The sequence below is a fragment of the Rhinopithecus bieti genome, unplaced genomic scaffold (genome assembly GCF_001698545.2).
Source record: "Rhinopithecus bieti isolate Rb0 unplaced genomic scaffold, ASM169854v2 scaffold_13400, whole genome shotgun sequence".
In the NCBI taxonomy this organism is placed as follows: Eukaryota; Metazoa; Chordata; class Mammalia; order Primates; family Cercopithecidae; genus Rhinopithecus; species Rhinopithecus bieti.
Genome location: NW_016807991.1, coordinates 5,506,653 through 5,528,540, shown reverse-complemented (window position 1 = coordinate 5,528,540; position 21,888 = coordinate 5,506,653). Strand labels below are relative to the sequence as shown.

The 21,888-nt window shown below is 52.6% G+C and overlaps 1 protein-coding gene across 6 annotated transcripts; it reads right to left on the bottom strand.

Moving 5' to 3' along the window:
- Positions 1 to 1,059: 1,059 nt before the first annotated feature.
- On the bottom strand, positions 1,060 to 21,810 carry AQP7 (aquaporin 7). 6 transcript variants are annotated; one of them, XM_017884900.1, is made up of 8 exons: positions 21,505 to 21,810; positions 20,358 to 20,408; positions 14,160 to 14,277; positions 4,844 to 4,967; positions 4,287 to 4,424; positions 3,961 to 4,079; positions 3,533 to 3,750; positions 1,060 to 3,175 (listed from the first exon to the last, which is right to left on the bottom strand). In XM_017884900.1, exons 2-8 carry the CDS (start codon positions 20,381 to 20,383, stop codon positions 2,890 to 2,892), a joined length of 1,029 nt encoding a protein of 342 aa, XP_017740389.1. In that variant the 5' UTR covers positions 20,384 to 20,408; positions 21,505 to 21,810; the 3' UTR covers positions 1,060 to 2,889. The 6 variants fall into 6 exon arrangements, with proteins under 6 accessions (XP_017740389.1, XP_017740388.1, XP_017740392.1 ...); XM_017884899.1 differs by lacking the exon at positions 21,505 to 21,810 and having other exon boundaries at positions 20,358 to 21,277; XM_017884903.1 differs by lacking the exon at positions 21,505 to 21,810 and having other exon boundaries at positions 1,060 to 3,116; positions 20,358 to 21,277.
- Positions 21,811 to 21,888: the final 78 nt, after the last annotated feature.

The window sequence follows — 21,888 nt, the reverse complement described above, 5'->3', positions numbered from 1 at the left end:
ATATATATATATATATATATAACATACAAACAATATGGATCATATTTATATGCTATCAATCATATAATAAACCCACAAATGTCCAACCCCAGAACTAAAAAATTATTAATAGCTGGTACTACTCTGGTATTCCTCCCCATCTGCCTGTAGGAATTATTTCTTTTTCTAAAATAGCTTTCTTATATACATATATATAGTGAAGAATGTATTTTTGCTTATTTTTCAGCTACAAGACTGGTGTCACATTGTATATAGTCTGTATTACTTTTTTGTTTTTTGAGACGGAATCTCTGTCACCCAGGCTGGAGTACAGCAGCACAATCTCCACTCACTGCAACCTCCGCCTCCTGGATTCGAGGGATTCTCTCCTGCCTCAGCTTTTTCAGTAGCTGGGACTACAGGTGCCCAACTATGCCAGGCTGTTTTTTTTTGTTTGTTTGTTTGTTTTTTTGAGGCCGAGTCTCGCTCTGTCGCCAGGCTGGAGTGCAGTGATGCAATCTTGGCTCACTGCAACCTCCGCCTCCCAGGTTCAAGCAATTCTCCCACCTCAGTCTCCCGAGTAGCTGGGACTACAGGTGCCTGCCACCACACCCAGCTAATTTTTGCATTTTTAGTAGAGACAGGGTTTCACCATGTTGGCCAGGATGGTCTTGATCTCTTGACCTTGTGATCCACCCACCTCTGCCGCCCAAAGTGCTGGGATTACAGGCGTGAACCACCACGCCCAGCTACTGTTATTACTTTTTATGCCTCCAGAATTTTTCTGTGTTGCTGCAGGTGTCTGTTGTGCCTTAATTTTCGCTATTATAGAGGATTCTATTATGTGCAGTTGCACAACCGTGTATGTATCTGTTCTCCTGTGGATGGACATTTGGGTTATGTCCAGTGTCTCTTGACCACCTACCTTGTGCAGTGCCCCCTGGCCCTCCTGTCATTAATCCACACTCTAGCTACATCCACAGACCCATGACTTCACGAACCCCCATCTTCTACTTCTGAGCTCCAGACCATATAAAAGGCATAACTGTGTTTATTGAGCACTTACTCTGAGCCAGAAACGATTCTCAACATTTTACATGTGGTAGTGCATTTAATTTTCACAGCAACACAAATGGGAGGTAATATTCTTATCGTCATTTTACAGATAAGACCAAGGCCCAGAAGGCTTGAATATCTTGCTCAAGATTACACACCTTTTGCCACCCCCCATTCCAAGTCCCATAGGCAACTCGGACTCAGCATGTCCATGATGTAACTTATCATCTTCCTCTCCAAACCATTTCCTCACTTGTGTCCTACTCTCAGTGGGGACATCTCCAATCCCCAGGCCCAAGCTGGAAACTGGAAGTCTGTTCTGACTCCGCCCTCTCCCTCACCCACGCCATCCAAATGGAGCCCAAGTCCTGCACATTGTACTTCTCGGGTGTTGATCAATCCCGTCTCTCGTCTCCACATCCACAGTGCTGACCCATTATTAGGTGCCCGGCTGCTGCTCCTGGCTCATCGCTTCCCAGCAGTCTTCGCAGGCCCGTCTCCACCATTTCCAGCATCCTACACACTGTGGCTCAGATGTGCTTTCTAAACCTCACCTCACCATGTCCCCCACCTCCAGAACAAAGCCCAGCTTCCTCTGCCCATCCCCTCAAACTGTAAAGTGCAGCTCCCAGCCCCAAAAAGGACACCCCCCACCACCATACCTTGCTCTGTCTCCTCCTGGGAAGCCTCCTGGCCTTGACCCAGAGGCTGGATGTGAGTTTCCCCACCCCGAGCCCCACAGCCTCCAAGCCTCCCACTCTGCACTCACCTTCTTCCTTATAATTACCTGTTCCCCATTAAACTGCAACCCTCAAAGGCAGAGCACAGCGCACCCACTGCACATCCCCAGTGTCCAGGCAGGGCCTGCACACAGTAGGTGCACAATAATTATTGAAAGGCAAAATGCATGAGCAATGACAGGAACCATGGGTGATGCTGCCTTCGGAGCCCCAGGCAGCAGAGTGACTCCTGCCTGGCCCCAGGGTCAGCAGATCCTAGCCCCCCATCCCCACCCAGCCTCTGCGGCTGCTTCCCTGGGGCTCTTGGGGCCCTCTGAGGCTTCTTCCTGTGTCTTCATGTGTTGTAAGGATTTCCCTTTTTGCATCTTCCTTTCCAATTCCTTCATGTGGGAGCACTCTGGCACCAGGAAGAAGAAAGAGGAGCCCAACCCCTTACCAGCCTTCAATCTATAACAAGCATTCTCAAGGGAATTAAAACTGATTCTTAAAAGGAGAGGTGAAAAAAAAATCTTACTCTTTTTTATGTATAAAGCACAGAACATAAACAGATATATAGTATATCTGTGATATTAAAATTTCATGTGATTAAGAAAAAAAAATCTAGAAGACTACTAGGGAAGGCACTAATGAAAAAAAGGCTAAAAAAATCTGATCTACATTCTTGGGCCTTGACTTGTCTGGTCCAAGAACTGGCCAGAACTCGGGGAAAGGAAGAACCAGGGGAGAGTCTAGAGTCCAATCTCAGGATCCCTTCAAAGTATTTCTAAAGCCGGCTCCCCACCAGCCAGCTACAGTCCTTTCCCCAAAACAGCCCTTCCTTCCCCCGTGCCTGAAAATCCCTCATTCTGTTTCTGTCATTCTTTCATCTCACCCTGTTCCTACTGAGGGCACAGGTCAGCTCTTCCCCATTCTCCCCCTGGGGCACCCCAGTTCCCAGGGCATGAAAGACTCAAGGCGCCTCACCTCTACACCTTGGGCTAAGACATAGCCCTAGAGCTCCCGGAAGAACCCAGGAGGGAAGCCTGACCACAGGAGGCCCCCAGGAAGTGGGGCTACTGCTGTGGGACAAGCCTTGCTTTATTGGGGAAGGGATGGGATCACAAATAATCTCTACTTAGAAGTGCTCTAGGGCCATGGATTCATGTAAGGGCGGGGCAGGGTGGACTGAAGATCTGATGGCAGGGCTCACGGAGACGGGGGTGAGGGGAGAGATCGTGGATTCATGAGATCCCATCTTGGGCAATACGGTTATCCCGTGGTCTTCGTACGCCACAGAGTCCTCCAATTTCAGGGGTTCCCGTGGGATGGTGGAGCCAATGAAGACCAGGTAGATGATGCCACCTAGACAGGCACCCAGAAGTGGTGCCACCACTGGCACCCACCACCAGTTCTCCCCTTCGCTGCAGGCAAGAGGCAGAGGCCTGCTGAGGGGCTGATGCCCAGGACAGCATCCTCATCCACCTCGGCCCACGACAGGTTGAGCAGAGGAGTCATCCCCAGGCTACCCCAGGAAACACCCCCAGCCCGGGGCCCTGGTCAGCCTCAGCCCGATTCAGGGTCAGGGTTGACACCCAGTGCAGGTGCAGGATCTGTGTCTGTACTGGCCTCGGGAAATGTTGGGACTCACTCCTGCTCCCCAGGCCACCTGGGGGTTCAGCAGGACCCTACTGCGCTGCCCCTCACATCACCCACCACCCCTCAACACACAGGGGAACCACAGAAAAACTCGAAGGAATGGGCCTGGGCAGGGGCAGTACCTGAAGACCTGTTTGCCCCAGCCAGCAATGAAGGTGAAGACGCGAGGGGGCAGGTCCCGGGACGGGTTGATGGCATATCCTGTGTTCATACCGAGGGACACCCCAATGATGACCACGAGGATGCCTATCACCAGCGCCTGTGTTCCTGGCAGTGCTGGGTTGTTCTCCTGGTCCGTGATGGCGAAGAGACACAGCTGGAGCATCCCGGTCAGCCACGCCTGAGGAGCAGATGCTGTGGCAGCTCACCTGGGCCGCTCCCCAAGTCACAGGACCTCGGCAGTGCCCCAGATCCAAGCCCACCAGCAGAGACACGTCTCGGTACAGTCTCCATCCAGAGTTCTTGTCCTGTCTATCCGGAGGGGCTCCCTGCTGGCTCCGTCCTCAGGGGTGGAGGGCAGGGGGAGGGGTACTCATCCCGGACCACTGACCTCATTCAGGAAGCCCCGCCACAATGTCATGTGATCAGGAAGGTAGGTGGCAAAAATGCCAGCTGTAGCGACAGGACCGGTCACCATCAGCTGTCCACCCGAAAAGTGAAGAATGGCCGCTGCGGAGACACAGACTGTCGTGTGAACCTGACCCCAGCTAAGCCCCACCGGCATCCCAGAAATGAGGTTATAGGTTAGGGGTGGGGGGAGCTCCAAGGCTTTTTTCTCCCAGCTGTTTTTACTAATCAGGACACTGATTTCCAATCTGCCCATATTTCATAGGAGGCGACTGAGGCCAGAGGCGGACACCTGGGCAAGACACTCACTGTAGAAGAGGGTGTAGATGGTGGCAGCTGCCAGGAAGGAGCCCAGGAACTGCCCCAGCACATAGACCGGAAACTTCCTCCAGGGCACGCGGCCCAGTGCACAGTTAGCGAAGGTCACAGCTGCGTTCATGTGGGCCCCTGCGGGCAGCAGGCAAGTGTGTCAGGGAGGGAGAGCAAAACAAACAACAGTGACAAACAGTATTGAGAACAACGATGGCTAGTGTGTATAAGAGCGTGCTCCGTGACAGAGCTCTCTGTCATATGACCACCCAGTGAGGCCGGGGCCACGGTCTTCGTTTCACTGTTAAGGAAACTGAGGAACAGAGAAGGTGATGACTTGCCTAAGATGACCCAGCCAGTGAAAATGGTGGGTGAGGGGGACCCGGGAAGAATCTGGGGCAGACACGTCATAGGCACGGGGTTCAGAGGAGACTTCCTCCTGCCCAGTGGCCAGGCTGAGGCACTGGCTGTGCCGGCGAAGGGGCTGAGGCAGGCAGGAAAGAGCCTACTGGGGACACCTCATCTTGCCCAGTCTGGCAGGGGCTGCGCTCACTCACCAGAGATGTGGCCTGCCACGTGCACTCCCATGGTGACTCCGAAGCCAAAACCCAAGTTGACACCAAGGTAGCTCCCATATTTTTTATTTAGAACCATATGGGCCACGGAACCAAGGCCGAACACCTACAAGGGAGGGCCTCTAAGGGGGCTGCCTGCCCAGAAGCCCCAACCTCAGAGGAGGGCTCAGAGCTCAGTTCTAGCTCCTCACCCGCATGCCCTGGGCCTCTCTGGCATTGCCTTGAAAATCCTCTGCCACACCCTCTTCCTCCAGAGCCTTCCCTCCTTACTGCCTCCTCTCCTTGCCCCTGCTGAGGCCTCTCAGACCTGAGCCACTGGCCAGGTGGAGCGGCAGTCAGAAGCTCTTACGACAGACATCCAAGCACCTCAGTCCCAGGCCCACCTGAAGTTTTGGGGTAAGGCAGGGCTGCGAGGAGGGGATGGCTGACATGGATTGCACCCTCTCAGAGTCCCTCACACTTCAGGCTGGCCTGAAGGAAGTTTCTTTAAGGGACCTCCAGGCCGGGCGCAGTGGCTCAAGCCTGTAATCCCAGCACTTTGGGAGACCGAGACGGGTGGATCACGAGGTCAGGAGATCGAGACCATCCTGGCTAACACGGTGAAACCCTGTCTCTACTAAAAAATACAAAAAACTAGCCGGGCGAGGTGGCAGGCGCCTGTAGTCCCAGCTACTCGGGAGGCTGAGGCTGGAGAATGGCGTGAACCCAGGAGGCTGAGCTTGCAGTGAGCTGAGATCCGGCCACTGCACTCCAGCCTGGGTGACAGAGCGAGATTCCGTCTCAAAAAAAAAAAAAAGGGACCTCCACATCCATCCATGCCTGACTCTGCCAGGAACCCCTCCCTGCATACACACACACACACACACACACACACGCACCCTCCGCCCCAACCTCCACAATGCTGGAACAGTGGGGTCCTAACTGTCTTGCCCTCAGCTTCATTTCTACTGACCCCAGGCAGCATTCCCAAGCTTCTGCTGCTTGCCCATCCCTCACGGCTCTTCAGATGACGCCGCTTCGCTTCACAGGGTAAGGGGTGTACCTTCAGGCCCATTAGCCTCAGTCTAGAGCCACTGTTCCCTTCAGCTCTAGCTCTGTGCTATCCTCTCCCTCTGCAGAGGCCTCCATCTCCCCAGTACCTTCCATCCTCCCATTGATCAGCTTCCACAGACTGGAGTCTCATCCTTCCCGGCAAACTATCCCACCCCTGCCCAGCGTCCTTCTCCACCTGTGGGCTCCTGGTCACCCCCTCACTGTTTCGGTCAGACTGCATGAGAGAACACGCTGTCCAGCTGCTTCACCCCTTCCCTCGCACCCCCTCGTCAATCTGGCTTCCACTTCCACATGTCACAGACACCAAAGCTCTCTCCAAGGGCTCCAGCAACCTCCTGATTTTCCAAAGGTCTTTTCAGGCATGGTTTTACCACATCGACAGCTTCAGCTATGCTTGATGCAGTAAAATTTCCATCATCTCCGCTGGGAAGCCAGATTCCTATTTGCAGATCCCCACTGGAACTCTCCTGGTGTTCCACGGGCATCTCAGTTTCTGCTGAAGGTTCGCCATCTCACAGCACACCTGCTCTTCACTCTATGTTCCCCCATCCCCGTTGGCAGAGCCAGAAACTCAGATGTTGCAAATGGGAGCTTCCTTGCTATCCTCCCCAACACCCAATCAGCTCTGCTTACATGCTCCCCAAACCTCACCCAGCCTCCTCCTTGCAGCCAGAGTGACCTTCCTAACAAAAACCCCATCGCATCTTCCCTGGGCTCACTCACTGGCTCCCCTCCACTTCTAGGATGAAGTCCAAACTCAGTAGGCCACCATTTAAGACCCTGCATAATTTCATCCTTTCTGCCTGTTTCATATCTGCCCCAATATTCTTTCTATTCAGCAATAGTATTGCTACTAAATAATAATAACAACCATTTGTTGAGCACTGCCTACATGCCAGCAAGTTACACTGATCACCTCCTTTAACCCTTACACGCCAGTGTTATGAGTTAGGTACTATTATTCTCCCCCACTTGACAGCTGAGTAACCTGAAGCTTAGAGAACTTGAATGGCTTGTCCAAGGTCACACAGCCTGTACATGGTGAGCCAGGACTAAATCCAGGCAGTTACCTATGCCAGATGGCCTCAAACCAAACAACTGCGCTGCTCCACGCATGCCTTACTTTCTCGTGCCTCTGTTTTGTTTGTTTGTTTGTTTGTTTGATTTTTGAGACAGGGTTTTGCTCTATCACCCAGGCTGGAGTGCAGTGCCATGACCAGGGCTCATTGCACCCTCTATCTCCTGGGTTCAAATGATCCTCCCACCTCAGCCTCCCAAGTAGTTGGGACTATGGGCATGTGCCATGGCACCCAGCCAATTTTTTTTTTTTTTTTTTTGAAACAGAGTCTTGCTCTGTTGCCCAAGCTGGAGTGCAGTGGTGCGATCTCGGCTCACTGCAACCTCCAACTCCCTGGTTCAAGTGATTCTCCTGCCTCAGCCTCCCGAGTAGTTGAGGTTATGGGTGCATTCCACCACGCCCAGCTATTTTGTTGTATTTTTAGTAGAGACAGGGTTTCACTATGTTAGCCAGGCTGGTCTCAAACACCTGACCTCAGATGGTCGCCTGCCTCAGCCTCCCAAAGTGCTGGGATTACAGGCATGAGCCACTGCGCCCGGCCCCAGCTAATTTTTTCTATTTATTTTTTGAGACGAAGTCTCGCTGTGTCGCCCAGGCTAGAGTGCAGTGGCGCGATCTCCCACTCACTGCAAGCTCTGCCTCCCAGGTTCACGCCATTCTCCTGCCTCAGCCTCCCGAGTAGCTGGGACTATAGGCACCTGCCACTACGCCCAGCTAATTTTTGTAGTTTTAGTAGAGACAGGGTTTCACCGTGTTAGCCAGGATGGTCTCCATCTCCTGACCTCGTGATCCACCCACCTCAGCCTCCCAAAGTGCTGGGATTACAGGCGTGAGCCACCGCGCCCGGCCTTTCAATTTATTTTGTGTAGAGATGAGGTTTCACTATGTTGCCCAGGCTGGTCTCGAGCTTCTGGCCTCAAGTAATCCTCTCACCTCAGCCTCCCAGAGTGCTGGGATTACAGGTGTGAGCCACCAAGCCTGGCCAGAATATCCTAATAATTTTACACTGACTACATCTTGAAATAGGATTTTGGATATATGGGTTAATTATTAAAATTAATTTCACCTGTTGCTTTTACCTTTTTAATGTGGATACTAGAAAAATTTAAATTATATAGATGGCTTGTATTGTATTTCCCCTGGAGAGCTTTGTTCTAGCGTTGATGAAAGAGAAAACCTGGAGAATTGTGGACATGAGGGCCGAAGTCAAAGCCGTCAGTGGAGAAGGCCCCAGGAGGGGGTACAGGGTAAGAAGGCAGACCAGGCCAGGCACGGTGGCTCACGCCTGCAATCCCAGCACTTTGGGAGGCCGAGGTGGACGGATCACTTTGGGTCAGGAGTTCAAGACCAGCATGACAAAACCCTGTCTCTACTGATAATACAAAAATTAGCCAGGCGTGGTGGCACTCGCCTGTAATCCCAGCTACTCAGAAGGCTGAGACAGGAGAATTGCTTGAACCCGGGAGGCGGAGGTCGCAGTCAGCCAAGATCGAGCCACTGCACTCCAGCCTGGATGACAGAGCAAGACTCCTTACCAAAAAAAAACAAAAACAAAAGGTAGCTGGGGCTGCCCCTAGAGCCACACATCACACTCATGGGTGGACGCTGGAAACCTCAACTGTGAAGCAGGTGTTGAAATGGGAGAGGAACAGAGAGAGAATGTGCCATGGATGTCGAGGAGAAACAGTTTCCCAAGGAAGGTGCAGTCCACACTGTCGCATGGAGCTTCTAGGTCAAGTGCGTACAGGCCTAGAAAGCATGCTTTTGAATGTGACAATCCAGCAGTCATTAGGAACATGGTGAGCACTGCGTCATCCAGCTGTGGAGGCAGAAGCCCGGTTCCAGAGCTGGAGAGGTGAGGAGCTGGCAGCAAAGAGTTGAAAGGCACCAGTGTAGACTCCTCTTTGAGAACTCGTCTGAGGAGCAGGGGAGAGAGAACAGGATCCATGAAGGGGCTGACAGGGTGAAGGGAGGGAGGTTTCGTTTTGTGTTGTTTTCAGTGGAGAAACTTCGGTATGTTTATAGGCTGAGAGAGGGACAGGCTGAAGATAAAGGAGAGAATAAAAGGACAGAGTGAAGTACCTGAGTAGGCTGGACAGCTGGATTGGTGCAGAAGTGGAGGGGTCCTCCAGGAAGGAGAGGACCGCGCCCCAGCCAAGGGGTGATATGTGGATACATGGGTGGTTAATGGGTCTGGTGGTGAGAGGGACAAGAGAGTGAGCTGAACACCACAGGAAGTGTTGATTATTTTACCTGTCAAGCAGCAGATCAAGCCATTTGCTTATTTAAGAAAAAATAAAAAATAAATAAATAAAGTCAGAGTACAGAGCAGATTTGGGGAAGTCTGAGAACATGTGAAATAGCCCAGATATGGTGGGGGAGAGGCAGTTGAGCAGGGCCCACTGGGTCCCTCAGAAGCCCCAGGACAGAAGCAGGGGAACCCAGAGCTGGGCTGGCTTCGGATCCAGGATCCGAAGGAACAGATGTGGGTGCATTGGGGAGTGAGGCCAGGACAGGTTGACAGGTTGGCGGGTTAAGGAGGTAGAGGGACTGGAGCAGGCATGGAGGGTCTGAAAACAGAGGAGCCCCCATGGCCTTTTCCCCACTCCAATACCATGTGCTAAAAATACTGGATGAGCATAGGCCAGGCGTGGTGGCTCACGCCTGTAATCCCAGCACTTTGGGAGGCCGAGGCAGGCAGATCATGAGGTCAGGAGTTCGAGACCTGCCTGGCCAACATAGTGAAACCCCATCTCTACTAAAGATACAAAAAATTAGCCAGGCGTGGTGGCACACACCTGTAATCCCAGCTACTCAGGAGGCTGAGGCAGGAGAATCGCTTGAACCCAAGAGGCAGAGCAGTGAGCCGAGATTGCGCCACTACACTCCAGCCTGGGCAACAGGGTGAGACTCCATCTCAAAAAAAAAAAAAAAAAAACTGGGTGAGCGAATGAACCCCACATGATTCCTTGTGTCAGGGTTGCCAACTGGCAACTCATGCCCTAATTCATCCAGCGCACAGGTTTTGTTTAGATAACTTGGTTTTGAAGAACAGAAGTTTCCGTCTCTCTTGAAAAATGAGCAGCTCAGGCAACACTGGCCTGCATTCCACCCTCCATGGCAACAGTCAGCTGGAGTGGCAGCAGCTACAGCCTTGCACAGATTGGCACTCAGCAGCCAGCCAAAGTCCCCACCGCCCTGAGTTGCCGCTCTCTTGGCCCCTGTAGCATGTGATCTACAACCCTTGCCCCATGGCTCACGTGTACGGCTGGTTTTCCAGGGCCCGGATGGCTCCAGCCCCTCCTCTCCCTGATCAGTGAATGTGACCCAGCCCATCCAAGTCTCCCTGACAGCCAGGAGGCCAGCTCCAAGGGCAACACCCCTAGAAGCTGCAACATGGATCAGTCCACTTCCCTTGTCCTGGCTGCAGTAAATGGGGCCAAGGTCACACTAGCTTTTTGGCAAAACCTTCACCCTGGTGACTCACTGCAATTCCTATATATATATTTAAAAAAAAAAAAAGCCTTCACTTCTTGGCACAGCCTGGCAACTAAAAATAGCAACAACACAATGTCCAATATAGGCTTACACCTCACAAAGTTCCTTTACAAGTGCTACTGTCTTCAATTCTCACAGCAAATCTGCACAGCAAGAATTTTTCTCCCACTCTATAGATGGGGAAACAGGCTGAGAGAGGCATCTTGAACTACCTGAAAATGAGGACCTTACCCTGGCTGGGGGAGCATCAACAAGCCAGAGTCTTTAAAAGCTGCCATATTTAAGCTAAGGGACAGAGCATAGAAGTTAAGGGTCAAGACTGTGATATTAGGCTGGGCACGGTGACTCACGCCTGTAATCTCAGCACTTTGGGTGGCCGAGGCGGGAGGATCACTTGAGGTCAGGAGTTCAAGACCAGCCTTGACAACATGGTGAAAACTTGTCTCTCCTAAAAATACAAAAATTGGCTGGGCATGGAGGCATGCACCTGTAATTCCAGCTACTCCAGAGGCTGAGGCACAAGAATCGCTTGAACCCCGGAGGTAGAGGTTGCAGTGAGCCGAGATCGCACCACTATGACAAAGCAAAACTGTATCTCAAAAAAAAAAAAAAAGACTGTGATATTAGACTGCACTGGATTTAATCTTGACTTAAAGTGTGACCTTGGGCAAGAGGCTTAGTCTCAAGGAGGCTCAGTTTTCCCATCTGTGAAACTGGGATAATAATAGTACCTACTTCACAGGGCTATTGCGAGGATTTGGGAAGATGCTTCACGTAAGGTGCTTCCCATCACAGAGCCCAGGATGCATTAGGTGCTCAATGAAAATCTCAATAAAAGGAAGAGAAACACAGATATGGGCAGGTATCAAGCATGTGGGTGGTGCCTTTTCCCTAACAGCTCTCAGGGGACGCACCCTCCTGCCTCCAAGGTTCCAAGGGTTAACAGCCCTCATGGGACTGGAATGTCTTGTGATAAGTGAATTACTTTGCCCTGGATTAAGGAGGGACAGGATCCAGCTGCTGTCCTCACAGCTCAGAAGCCAAAGCAGGTGGGGAGGTAAGAGAGGAGCAGGGGAGGGCCAGAGGCAGAGAGGAGAGAGCAGCTGAGAGCACCTGTCCTAATAACAAGAGACCAATACATGGGTACCACATGTGTACTGCGTGCTGAGACTTGGCATTCTTCACACAAGTCCTCCAGCTATCTGATGTTAGTGTTCCTGTTAACCAATAAGGAAGCTAAAGCTGTGGGCCGGGCGAGGTGACTCACGCCAGCAATCCCAGGACTTTGGGAGGCTGAGGCAGGCAGGTCACCTGAATTCAGGAGTTCAAGACCAGCCTGGCCAACCCAGGCTGAAACCCCATCTCTACTAAAAATAGAAAAATTAGCTGAGCGCAGTGGCACGCGCCTGTAGTCCCAGCTACTCAGGAGGCTGAGGCAAGAGAGTCACTTGAGTATGGGAGATGGAGGCTGCAGTGAGCCGAGATTGTGCCACTGCACTCCATCCTAGGAGACAGAGTGAGACCCTGTCTCAAAAACAAGAAAGGTAAATTTGTGAACAGTTGAGATACTTGTGGACGGTCACACAGCTAGAAGATAACAGAGCTAGGATTCAAACACAGCTCCAAAGCCCATGAAGGCCTAATTCTACACAATATAAGTGAGAAGTCAGGCTTTAAGCCAGGGAGAGACCTGCCCAAGGCCAACTGGTGACTCAGTGGCAGGGTCAGGCTAAGAACCCTGGTGTTCCGATTTCCTCTCTCCCTTGAGTTCCATGGGCCCTACCACACACACAAACATTCTCTCTAACCCCACCTTCCTCTAGCATGCACCTGGCTGCCTTTGCTTCCCTTCCCAGAGGCTGCCCCTTCTTTTTCTAGACCTGGACCCTGCATAAGATGCAATAAACATGGCTACAGTCGTGTTAAGGGCAGAGGCTCACTGGGGTAAGTGGCAGGGCTGAAGCAGTTGGAGAGGGAGCAACCTCACATCCCGCCTGCAGTCTGGATTCTGTCCCAGTCACACACTAAAGAAAAGCCCTTGTCAAGGTTACCAGCAGCCTCCACGTTGCCAAACCCTAAGGCCTCTTGCCAGTGCTCACCTTGCGTGGCCCATCTGCTGACAGCTTCTTCCTGGTGGAACCACTGCCCCCCTCTGTCATGCAGTCTGCTCTGGGTCTCCTCCCACCTCTCTGACCATTCCTTCTCAGGCTCCTTTGCGTGCACCTCTTCATTCCTCAAGCCTCTGTCCTCAAACCATCCTTTTCTCTTTCTGTACACTCTCTCTGGACAATGTTGACAATCACCACCTGTGTTGTGATGAACTTCAACTTTTTCCTTCCAGACCAAGCCTCTCCTGAGCTCCAGCCCCTTGCCTGTGTTTAACTATCTCCTGGATTTCCCTACGGGCATCTCGCCTCTCACCCTGTGCTGGGCCCCGTGCTCCAGAACAGCTCATCAGCGCTTTGCCCACATCTTCTGCTGGCAGAGTCTCCCCAGTTCCATCTTCCACAGCCTTCTCAAACACGTGCTTTCTTCTCCAACCCCAGACCAGTCATCACCCTCTCTCTGTCCCAGATCAAAAATAGCCTCTTAACTGGTTCCCTCTTGCCAGCCTTGCCTGTCCTGCTTTTGCTCCACACTGCACCCAAAATTACCTTTAAAATCCAAATCTGATCATGTCACTCCCCTACTTGCCAGCCTTCAACATCGCCCAGTGCCCTCTGGATTCATTCTCAGAGCCTAATCATCAAGTTTCTCTTCAATATCTCTCTTTTTTTCTTTTTTTTGAGACGGAGTCTCGCTCTGTCGCCCAGGCTGGAGTGCAGTGGCTGGATCTTAGCTCACTGCAAGCTCCGCCTCCCGGGTTTACGCCATTCTCCTGCCTCAACCTCCCGAGTAGTTAGGACTACAGGCGCCGCCACCTCGCCCGGCTAGTTTTTTGTATTTTTTAGTAGAGACCAGGTTTCACCGTGTTAGCCAGGATGGTCTCGATCTCCTGACCTCGTGATCCGCCCATCTCGGCCTCCCAAAGTGCTGGGATTACAGGCTTGAGCCACTGCACCTGGCCAATATCTCTCTTTCTTTCTTTCTTTCTTTTTTTTTTTTTGAGACAGAATTTCGCTCCTGTCGCCCAGGCTGGAGTGCAATGATGTGATTTCAGCTCACTCCAACCTCCGCCTTCTAGGTTCAAGTGATTCTCCTGCCTCAGCCTCTGAATAGCTGAGATTACAGGCATCCACCACCATGCCCAGCTAATTTTTGTATTTTTAGTAGAGACGGGGTTTCACCATGTTGGCCAGGCAGGTTTCAAACTCCTGACCTCAGGTGATCCACCTGCCTCAGCCTCCCAAAGTGCTGGGATTACAGGCATGAACCACTGCACCTGGGCCTCTTCAATCTCTTCACCCTGGGTTTCCCTTCTCCCCATTTCCAGCCATGCCCCGGATATCCCAGTGCATGGTTTCATTGCACCACCACATATTATGAGCCCTTTCTGTCCAAAAAGACTTGATGAGAAAGGCCCCCACCTCTTTGCTTTCCTCCGCTGCTCCCGCTGGCTCCCAGCTCAGAGGCAAGGAATGGACAATGCAACTTATGGGGTCGGCATGGGGAGGGGCCATGGGCGGCCCTGGCGGAGCCCCGCCCACTTCGTGCTGCCCACCCACTCACCATCATGACATACGTGCTCATGAACTCAGCCAGGAACTCTCGCACCATCTTCTTCTGCAGTGTGTTCTGGATCTTTGCTATCACGGACCACGAGACCATTTTGGAGCCACGGGTGGACCTGAGACAGTGACCCGAGCCCACGGACAGAAAGGAGACTCAAGTCTGCCTGCTGCCCATCAGCTCTTCAACTCACAACTGAGTTAATGGGTAACCCAGCAGCCTCACCACACACACCTCCTCTTGCCCAGGGCAGCTGGGACAGCTGGAATTGGAGACACTTGAGAGCCATGGGGACATGGAGAGGAACTGGGGTAGACGGCCAGGCCATGCTCCTTCTAGTTGGGACTGGACCAGTAAAAATGGCACACTAATGAAGCCACTTTGCAGGGGGGCAGGTGGGGAGCTGAAAGTGCGATCCACAATGCCAACGAGTCTCTGGGAAAAAGCAGGGTAGGAGAGAGCAGACTGGAAAGTGGAGCTCAGTTGTCTATGTCTATCCATCTGTCTGTCTGCCTATCTGCTAGAGCCAGAACTTTGGGGTCACAGGCCAGGGCCTGGCAACAGTGAGGCACTCTACAAACAGCATGAGGTGTGACAAAGTCTGCTGCCGAGCTCTATAAACAGCACTGAGCGCTGAAACATGTGCCAGGTTCTGTCAAAGATGAAGGGGTCAGCAAAATGCACCAGGTTCTACAACCAGGTCAGTGCAAACAGAGTTTTGTGAGAGAGTGAGTGAATGAATGAATGACCAAGAGAGAGGGAGGGAGAAAAGGAAGGACTGGATCTTACTTCCTGGTGTATCTTCAGTGCCTAGCACAACGCCAGGCCATAGTAGATATACAATAAATATTTGTTGAATGAGTGAAAACTGGGGAATCTGTCTTACTCTCAACTAGATCCTCAAAGCTTCCCAAAGTGCCTGGCACTTAATATATATTTAGTGAAGTGCACAGTTAGATGGACAGGTAGATGAAACAGTGAGTAACAGGTCCCAAATCTGCGTATAGGGAGAGGTATAGGACTGGAGTTTGGGGAAGGTGGTGGGGTGGGGATGGAGGATAAAGAGGAAGAAGAGGGGCATCCCCTCTTCTGGGATTATATGCCTATAATCCCAGCACTTTGGGATGCCAAGGTGGGCAGATCACCTGAGGTGGGGAGTTCGAGACCAGCCTGACCAACATGGAGAAACCCCATCTCTACTAAAAAATACAAAATAAGCCAGGCATGGTGGCACATGCCTGTAATCCCAGCTACTTCGGAGGCTGAGGCAGGAGAATCGCTTGAACACAGGAGGCGGAGATTGCAGTGAGCCAAGATCTCACCACTGTACTCCAGCCTGGGCAACAAGAGCGAGATTCTGTCTCAAAAAAAGAAAAAAAGTCAGGGGGAAGAAGAGGGGTACAGATATCTCTAAGTGTGGCCTTAGTGCTTGTTTGGACTAGTCACTCTGCTATCTCACTGTCTGCATGCCCAGAAGCTGACACCAGCCCCTCAACTCTTCTGGCCAGCCCATCCTTGCACATCACGTACTGCCTTAGCTGCAGGCCTTTGCACATGCCAGTCCTAAGCCCAGAATGGTCCCCTGCGTCCCCAGAGGCTCCTTTACCTGCCAGCCTTCTTTTCTTGACCTAAATTTCCCTTTCTCTGGGAGAGCTGCCTACCCCTTCCTCTAGGCCATTCACTTCCTCCACATGCCCCATGGTGCCCACTCTTTCAGCTGGGGCAATGCTCATCACCCTGCAAAGTAATTGCTCAATTAGGCCAGGCACAGTGGCTCACGCCTGTAATCCCAGCACTAGCTGAGGCAAGCTGATCACTTGAGCCCAGGAGTTCAAGACCAGCCTGGGCAGCACGACAAAACCTTATCTCTCCAAAAAAAAAAAAAAAAAAAAAAGTCAGGTGTGGTGGTGCATGCCTGTGGTCCCAGCTACTGGGGAGGCTGAGGTGAGAAGATTGCTTGAGCCTGGAAGGCAGAGGTTGCAGTGAGCTGAGATCACACCACTGCACTCCAGCATGGGTGACAGAACAAGACCCTGTCTCAAAAAAAAAAAAAAAAAAAGCGCTTAATTAATTAACTGTTTTTCTTCCTAAGGGCTGGGATCATACCAGTTCCCTTCACTGCAGTGCCTGAATACAGTAGGCATAGTAGATTCAATAAATCTTTGGTTCATTGGCTGGTCGTTGCCTGCTGTGTGCTGATGAGAAAGGAGCCAGGCTTCCAGGATTCCCTTGGTGTTCTGGGTTTCCTGCTTTGTCCACCTCTCCCCTGCTTCTATGGTACCTTCCCAGGACTGTCTTTGGGCTGCTGCTTGCCTTGGCAGGGTCTCTTCTTCAGGGCTGAGGAGGCTGGCCATGGGATAATAAGACCCCTATACGATGCTGCATGGGAGCTGGAGTTGGGTGGAGACCAGTGGATTATCCACGCAGCTCTGCATTCCCCTCCATCTATTCATCCCTGGTTTTGTTTCTCTGGGGCAAGGAATAGAGCTAGGACTGGGATGGGTGAACTATGAACAGAGGGTCTCAGCTGAAAAGTGGAAGATGTTTTATTCCATGCCTGGACATCTATCATTCCCTCTGCTTACTTTTTGCTGCTGTGAGGCCAGGGGAATTTAGGAGTCCTGAGGAATGCTGCTGCTCTCCCTAGCAGGGTGAGGTGACCCTCCACTGGCCCCCATCTCACCCCAGCTCCCATGCCTGAGGCAACCACAGAAGAGGGAAGAGAAGTGGACAGAGCAGAAAGCCAAGAACACCAAGAGAATCCTGGAAGCCTGACTCCTTCCTCATCACCACACAGCAGGCAAGACACAGTAAGCAACAGATAACCACCAACCAGCCAATGAACTCAAGATTTCTTGAATCTACTACGCCTAGAATGTTCAGGCGCTGCAGTAAAGGACACTGGTACGATCCCAGTCCGTGGGAAGAAAAGCAATCGATTGAGCAATTACCGTGCAGTGTGATGAGCACTGCCCCAGCTGGAAGAGGGGCACCATGGGGCATGTGGAGGAAGTGAATGGCCTAGAGGAGGGGGTAGGAGGCTCCCAGAGAAAGGGAAATCTAGGTCAGGAAAAGAAGGCTGGCAGGTAAAGGAGCCTCCAGGGAGGCAGGGATCATTCTGGGCATAGGACTGCCATGTGCAAAGGCCTGCAGCTAAGGCAGCATCTAATGTGCAGGAATGGGCTGGCCACAGACGAGTGGAGGTGGCATGAGATGGGCAGAGAGGGGCCAGGGCCAGGTGGCAGAAGGCCCTATGGCCTACATTCGGGAGTCTGAACTCTACCAGAGGGCCATGGGCCAACTGGAGGATTTCAGCAGGAGAGCTGCCTCCCCTGTGGAGGCCAGGATGGAGGAAGTGTAGTTAAGGCAGGGTGAGCATCAGCTTCTCCACAGACGAGTGGAGAAGTGGTGGCAGCCTGCGCCACAGAGATGGCAGTGCCAATGGCCACAAGAGCACAAGCTGACAGGCATTGGTGTTCGGTTTAGAGAGGGGAAGGAAACGGCGGCAGCTCAGCGACGCCCTTCCGGGTTCCTTTTTTTGCGCTTAGGGCAGCGCGGAATGACTAGTGTGGGGCGCAGCAGAGAAGCTGCGGGAGAACGGACGAGGAGGCCCTTTCTGGACATGCTGAGTGTGAGAAGCCCGCTGGCCACCTGGGTGGGATGGCCAGTGAGGAGGCAGCTGGTCATGTGGTCTCACTTACAGACACATTTGGAGGTCAGCAAATCACAGATGGTCCTCTGAGCCATGGACACAGAGAGAGCCCAAGGAGAGGGTACAGACTAAGAAGAGGGGCCCAAGAAAGCCAGCCTACAAAGCAAGGAACTGACAGCCAACCAGATCCCCTAAGTAATCTGCTAACTAAGGAACTAAACAGCTAACAACTCACTAACGCTTGTTTGTTTTCTTTTTCTTTCTTTTTTTGAGACAGAGTCTCACTCTGTCGCCCAGGCTGGAGTGCAGTGGCACAGTCCCAGCTCACTGCAGCCTGGACTTCCCAGGGTTCAAGCGATCCTGCCACCTCAGCCTCCCAAGTAGCGGGGACTACAGGAGCATGCCACCGTGCCCGGCTATTTTTTTTCTATTTTTTGTAGAGATGGGGTTTTGCCATGTTGCCCAAGCTGGTCCCAAACTCTTGGACTCAAGCAATCCTCCCACCTCAGCCTCCCAAGGTGCTGGGAATTCAGGTGTGAGCCACCACGCCCACAAGCCAACAATTCAACCTGCTAACCAACGTTTCTTCATTCAACAAACATTTGTTGTCCAGGCATGGTGGCTCACGCCTGTAATCCCACACTTTGGGAGGCCGAGGCAGGTGGATCACTTGAGGTCAGGAGTTCAAGACCAGCCTGGCCAACATGGCAAAACCCCATTTCCACTAAAAATAAAATTAAAAAATTAGCTGGGCTTGGTGGCAGGCGCCTGTAATCCCAGCTAGGGGGGCTGAGACGTGAGAATCACTTGAACCCAAGAAGCAGAAGTTGCAGTGAGCCAAGATCGCACCACTGCACTCCAGCCTGGGCAACAGAGCAAGACTCCGTCTCAAAAAAGAAAAAAAAATTTTTTTTGTTGAGCACCTACTTATGAGTCAAGCACCAGGAATACAAAGTTAAAACCCACTCTCCACCCTTGGGTCACTCTGTTTAATGGAAGAGATGGGTAATGGCAACACTACCAGAGAGAAGCAGCCTGGGACTGGGGGAGCTCAGGGGAGGCATGGGAGGTGAGGCCTGAAGGCGGTTTTGAAGAATGGGCGGGTGGTGGCCTGACATGGCCATGGGGGAGTAGGGTGGTGGTAGAAAGAATGGCAGAAGCTGTGCACATTCGAGATATTTTAGGAGATTAGTGGCTGGATATGAGACACGGGGGAGAGGGAAGTATCAAGGATATGACCTGGACTTCTGGCTTGAGCAACTGAGGAGAAGGGGACCCCTGACTGAGCCAAGAGCACAGGAGGAGTGAACTTGCAGGGGGCGGAGGAGGCCGTTTCCATCTAGGAGCTGAGTTGCCTGTGAGACACCAGTGGGTCTCTAGAAACAGGATCTAAAGCCCTGCAGAGAGACATAGGCTGGAGGCAGTGATGTCAACAGAGGGGCATTATTCGTTCTCTCCGTCCAAGTGTACAACAGGCCAATATCCCTGCTCGTGTGGAGCTGACAGCAATGAAGTGTAATAAGCAAGTACATTTGTATAAGAGAAGGTACCAGCCCCTATGGAAAAAACAGAGCAAGGAGAGGGGAATTGGGAGTGCAGGGGCTGGAGATGGGGTGTGATTTCAAATAGGGCAGTCAGAAGAATCCTTGTTGAGAAGGTGGCGTTGGAGCAAAGCCATGAAGGAGATGAGAGTGGGCTGTATGTTAACTGCAGAAAGCCTCTCAGGTGGAGGGAATAGTCACCAGAGGACTCCCAGGATATTTGAAGAAAGCAAAGAAAGTCAGTGTGAGGCCGGGTGCAGTGGTTCACGCCTGTAATCCCAACCTTTTGGGAGACCGAGGCGGGTGGATCACCCGAGGTCAGGAGTTCAAGAGCAGCCTGGCCAACATGGCAAAACCCCATTTCTACTAAAAATACAAAAAAAAAAAAAAAAAAAAAAAATTAGCGGGGCGTGGTAGTATGTGCCTATAATCCTGTAATCCCAGCTCCTCAGGAGGCTGAGGCAAGAGAATCGCTTAAACCCGGGATGCGGAGGTTGCAGTGAGCCAAGATTGCGCCATTGCACTCCAGCCTGGGGGACAGAGTTGGATTCTGTCTAAAAAAACAAAAAACAGAAAAGAAACTCAGTGTGGCTCAGTGTGGCTGGAGGAGGGAAAGCAGGGGGCTGGAGCGGGGAAGCCAGAGAGCTAACAAGGACTACATAGGCAGGGCCTTGGCCATTGCAAGGACTGGTTCTTGTTCACCCCAAAGACAACGGAGCCTGAGAGGGAGAGAGGTGCTGAGTTCGGTTGAGTTGAAGGCCACCTGCAAGCCTTGACCCTCATCCAAGTCTTTCTGAGCCTCCCCTCACCCTAGGACCCAGCCCAGGCAACAGGTGGAAGATGCTCTTCTTCTGGGACCTCAGGGGTGAGTGGGTGGGTGGGGAGGAGGAGGTAGAGGGGGGACAGCTACCCCAAGGAAGAGGTTGAGGTTGGAGCAGGAAGGGCACTGAAGTGGGCTGGGTGGAGAACGGGGGCTAGAGGGGGAGAAGAGGGTTGGGTACTTACCGCCTGTGCCTGGATGTTTGAACCATGTTTTGTCTTTCAGATTTGTAGATGCTGAGGAGCCAAAGAGAGGTCACCATGGCTGGAGCACACAGAACTTGGCCCCACACTTCTATCAGACCTTGGCCCCCAGGGGAGAAGCCCTGGGGCAGCTCCTACTAGTGCCACTCCCTTAACCCAGCCAAGCAACAGGGAGGGAGGAGCAGTGCTCAGCCAATGAGGCGATGCCCTGGAGCCCCACCCACCCATGCTGGTCCCAGGACCCCAACCCCAGGCCAGACCCTCCAGCGCTCCTCCAGACCTTCCCTGTCTGCAGCCCGGCTTTGGACTGTGGAGATGCCCTCAGCCTCTGCTCAGTGGCTCCAGCCTCGTATTTGCGTGGTATACATTTAACCTCAAGCCCACTTGCTGCTAACTTAAACTGTGACTGTCCAGGACCTGCACACACACACATGCACGCACACGCGCGCGCGCACACACACATACACACACAGAGAAGGTGAACACACGGGATGAGGCTCTGAAAACTCATTTCACCCCTGCACCTTGCCTAAAAATTCCCCTTTGTACTCCTATCTTTCTCTCTAACTGACAGCATGAAGGTAGCCCCAAGTCCCCTCACCCTGTCTGTCCTCCTCATTCTCTAACCCAGTTCCCTCTAGCTGCAGCACAGACTCTTATCCCCAGCCTTGACTGCAGAAACCCTCCAGCCCCAACTCTAGCCCCGCAGGAGAGGACTCTGCGGAAGGAACAACTGTAGCAAGCCAGCAGCTGACCCATCTCTGGCCTGCACTCTTCCCGCTGTGGTCCACTGCCGGTGGTCTTCAGCTCTCTCCTCATCCCACCCCCATGGTCTGCTGACAGCCCAGCCCAGCGCATCCCTGCCATCTCTGCTCTACCGCTGGTCCTCCCAACAACCAACTTACAGGTAAGGAAACTGAGGCTCAGAGAGAGGGTGTGTGTGCCTGTGTCACACAGCAACACAGGACTGCACCAGAGCCAGAAAGCCAGGCCTTCCACTCCCAGCCGAGGCTCCTTCCCCAAACAATCCCACAGTCACCTCCTCCCTGTGTGGTACCAAGGGAATGGCCCTTCCAGATCTGAGCACTGTGGAGGCCGCCCCATCCACCCTGCCTGGAGCCCCACTCACTCTGCTGAAATGCCTTCTGATTCTCAGCCTCTGCTTTGGGGGCTTCTCAGTTAAAGCGCATCTTGATCTTGTTCCTCCAAGACAGTCCCTGGCTCAGCTTCCAACCCCAGCTGGGGCTCGGCTATCCCTGAGTCCCCAGTCCAGAGCCTGTCTCTCAGCCCTCCCAGGGCAGCCTCAAGCACTGCTCCTGCTCCTCTAGGGGAGAGGTCAGTAAGGCTAGGGTTTGGCTGGTGCCACTTGAGCCAAGTCCAGATGCACTGCCCAAAATAACATCCGTCGTCTGGCCAGCGGTGCCGTGGAGACCGAGTTCTGAAGCAGCCCTTTGTGAGGTCAGAGGTGGAGATCGGGGTGGGCACTCTGGGCCTCACAGTCCCAGAGGAAAGG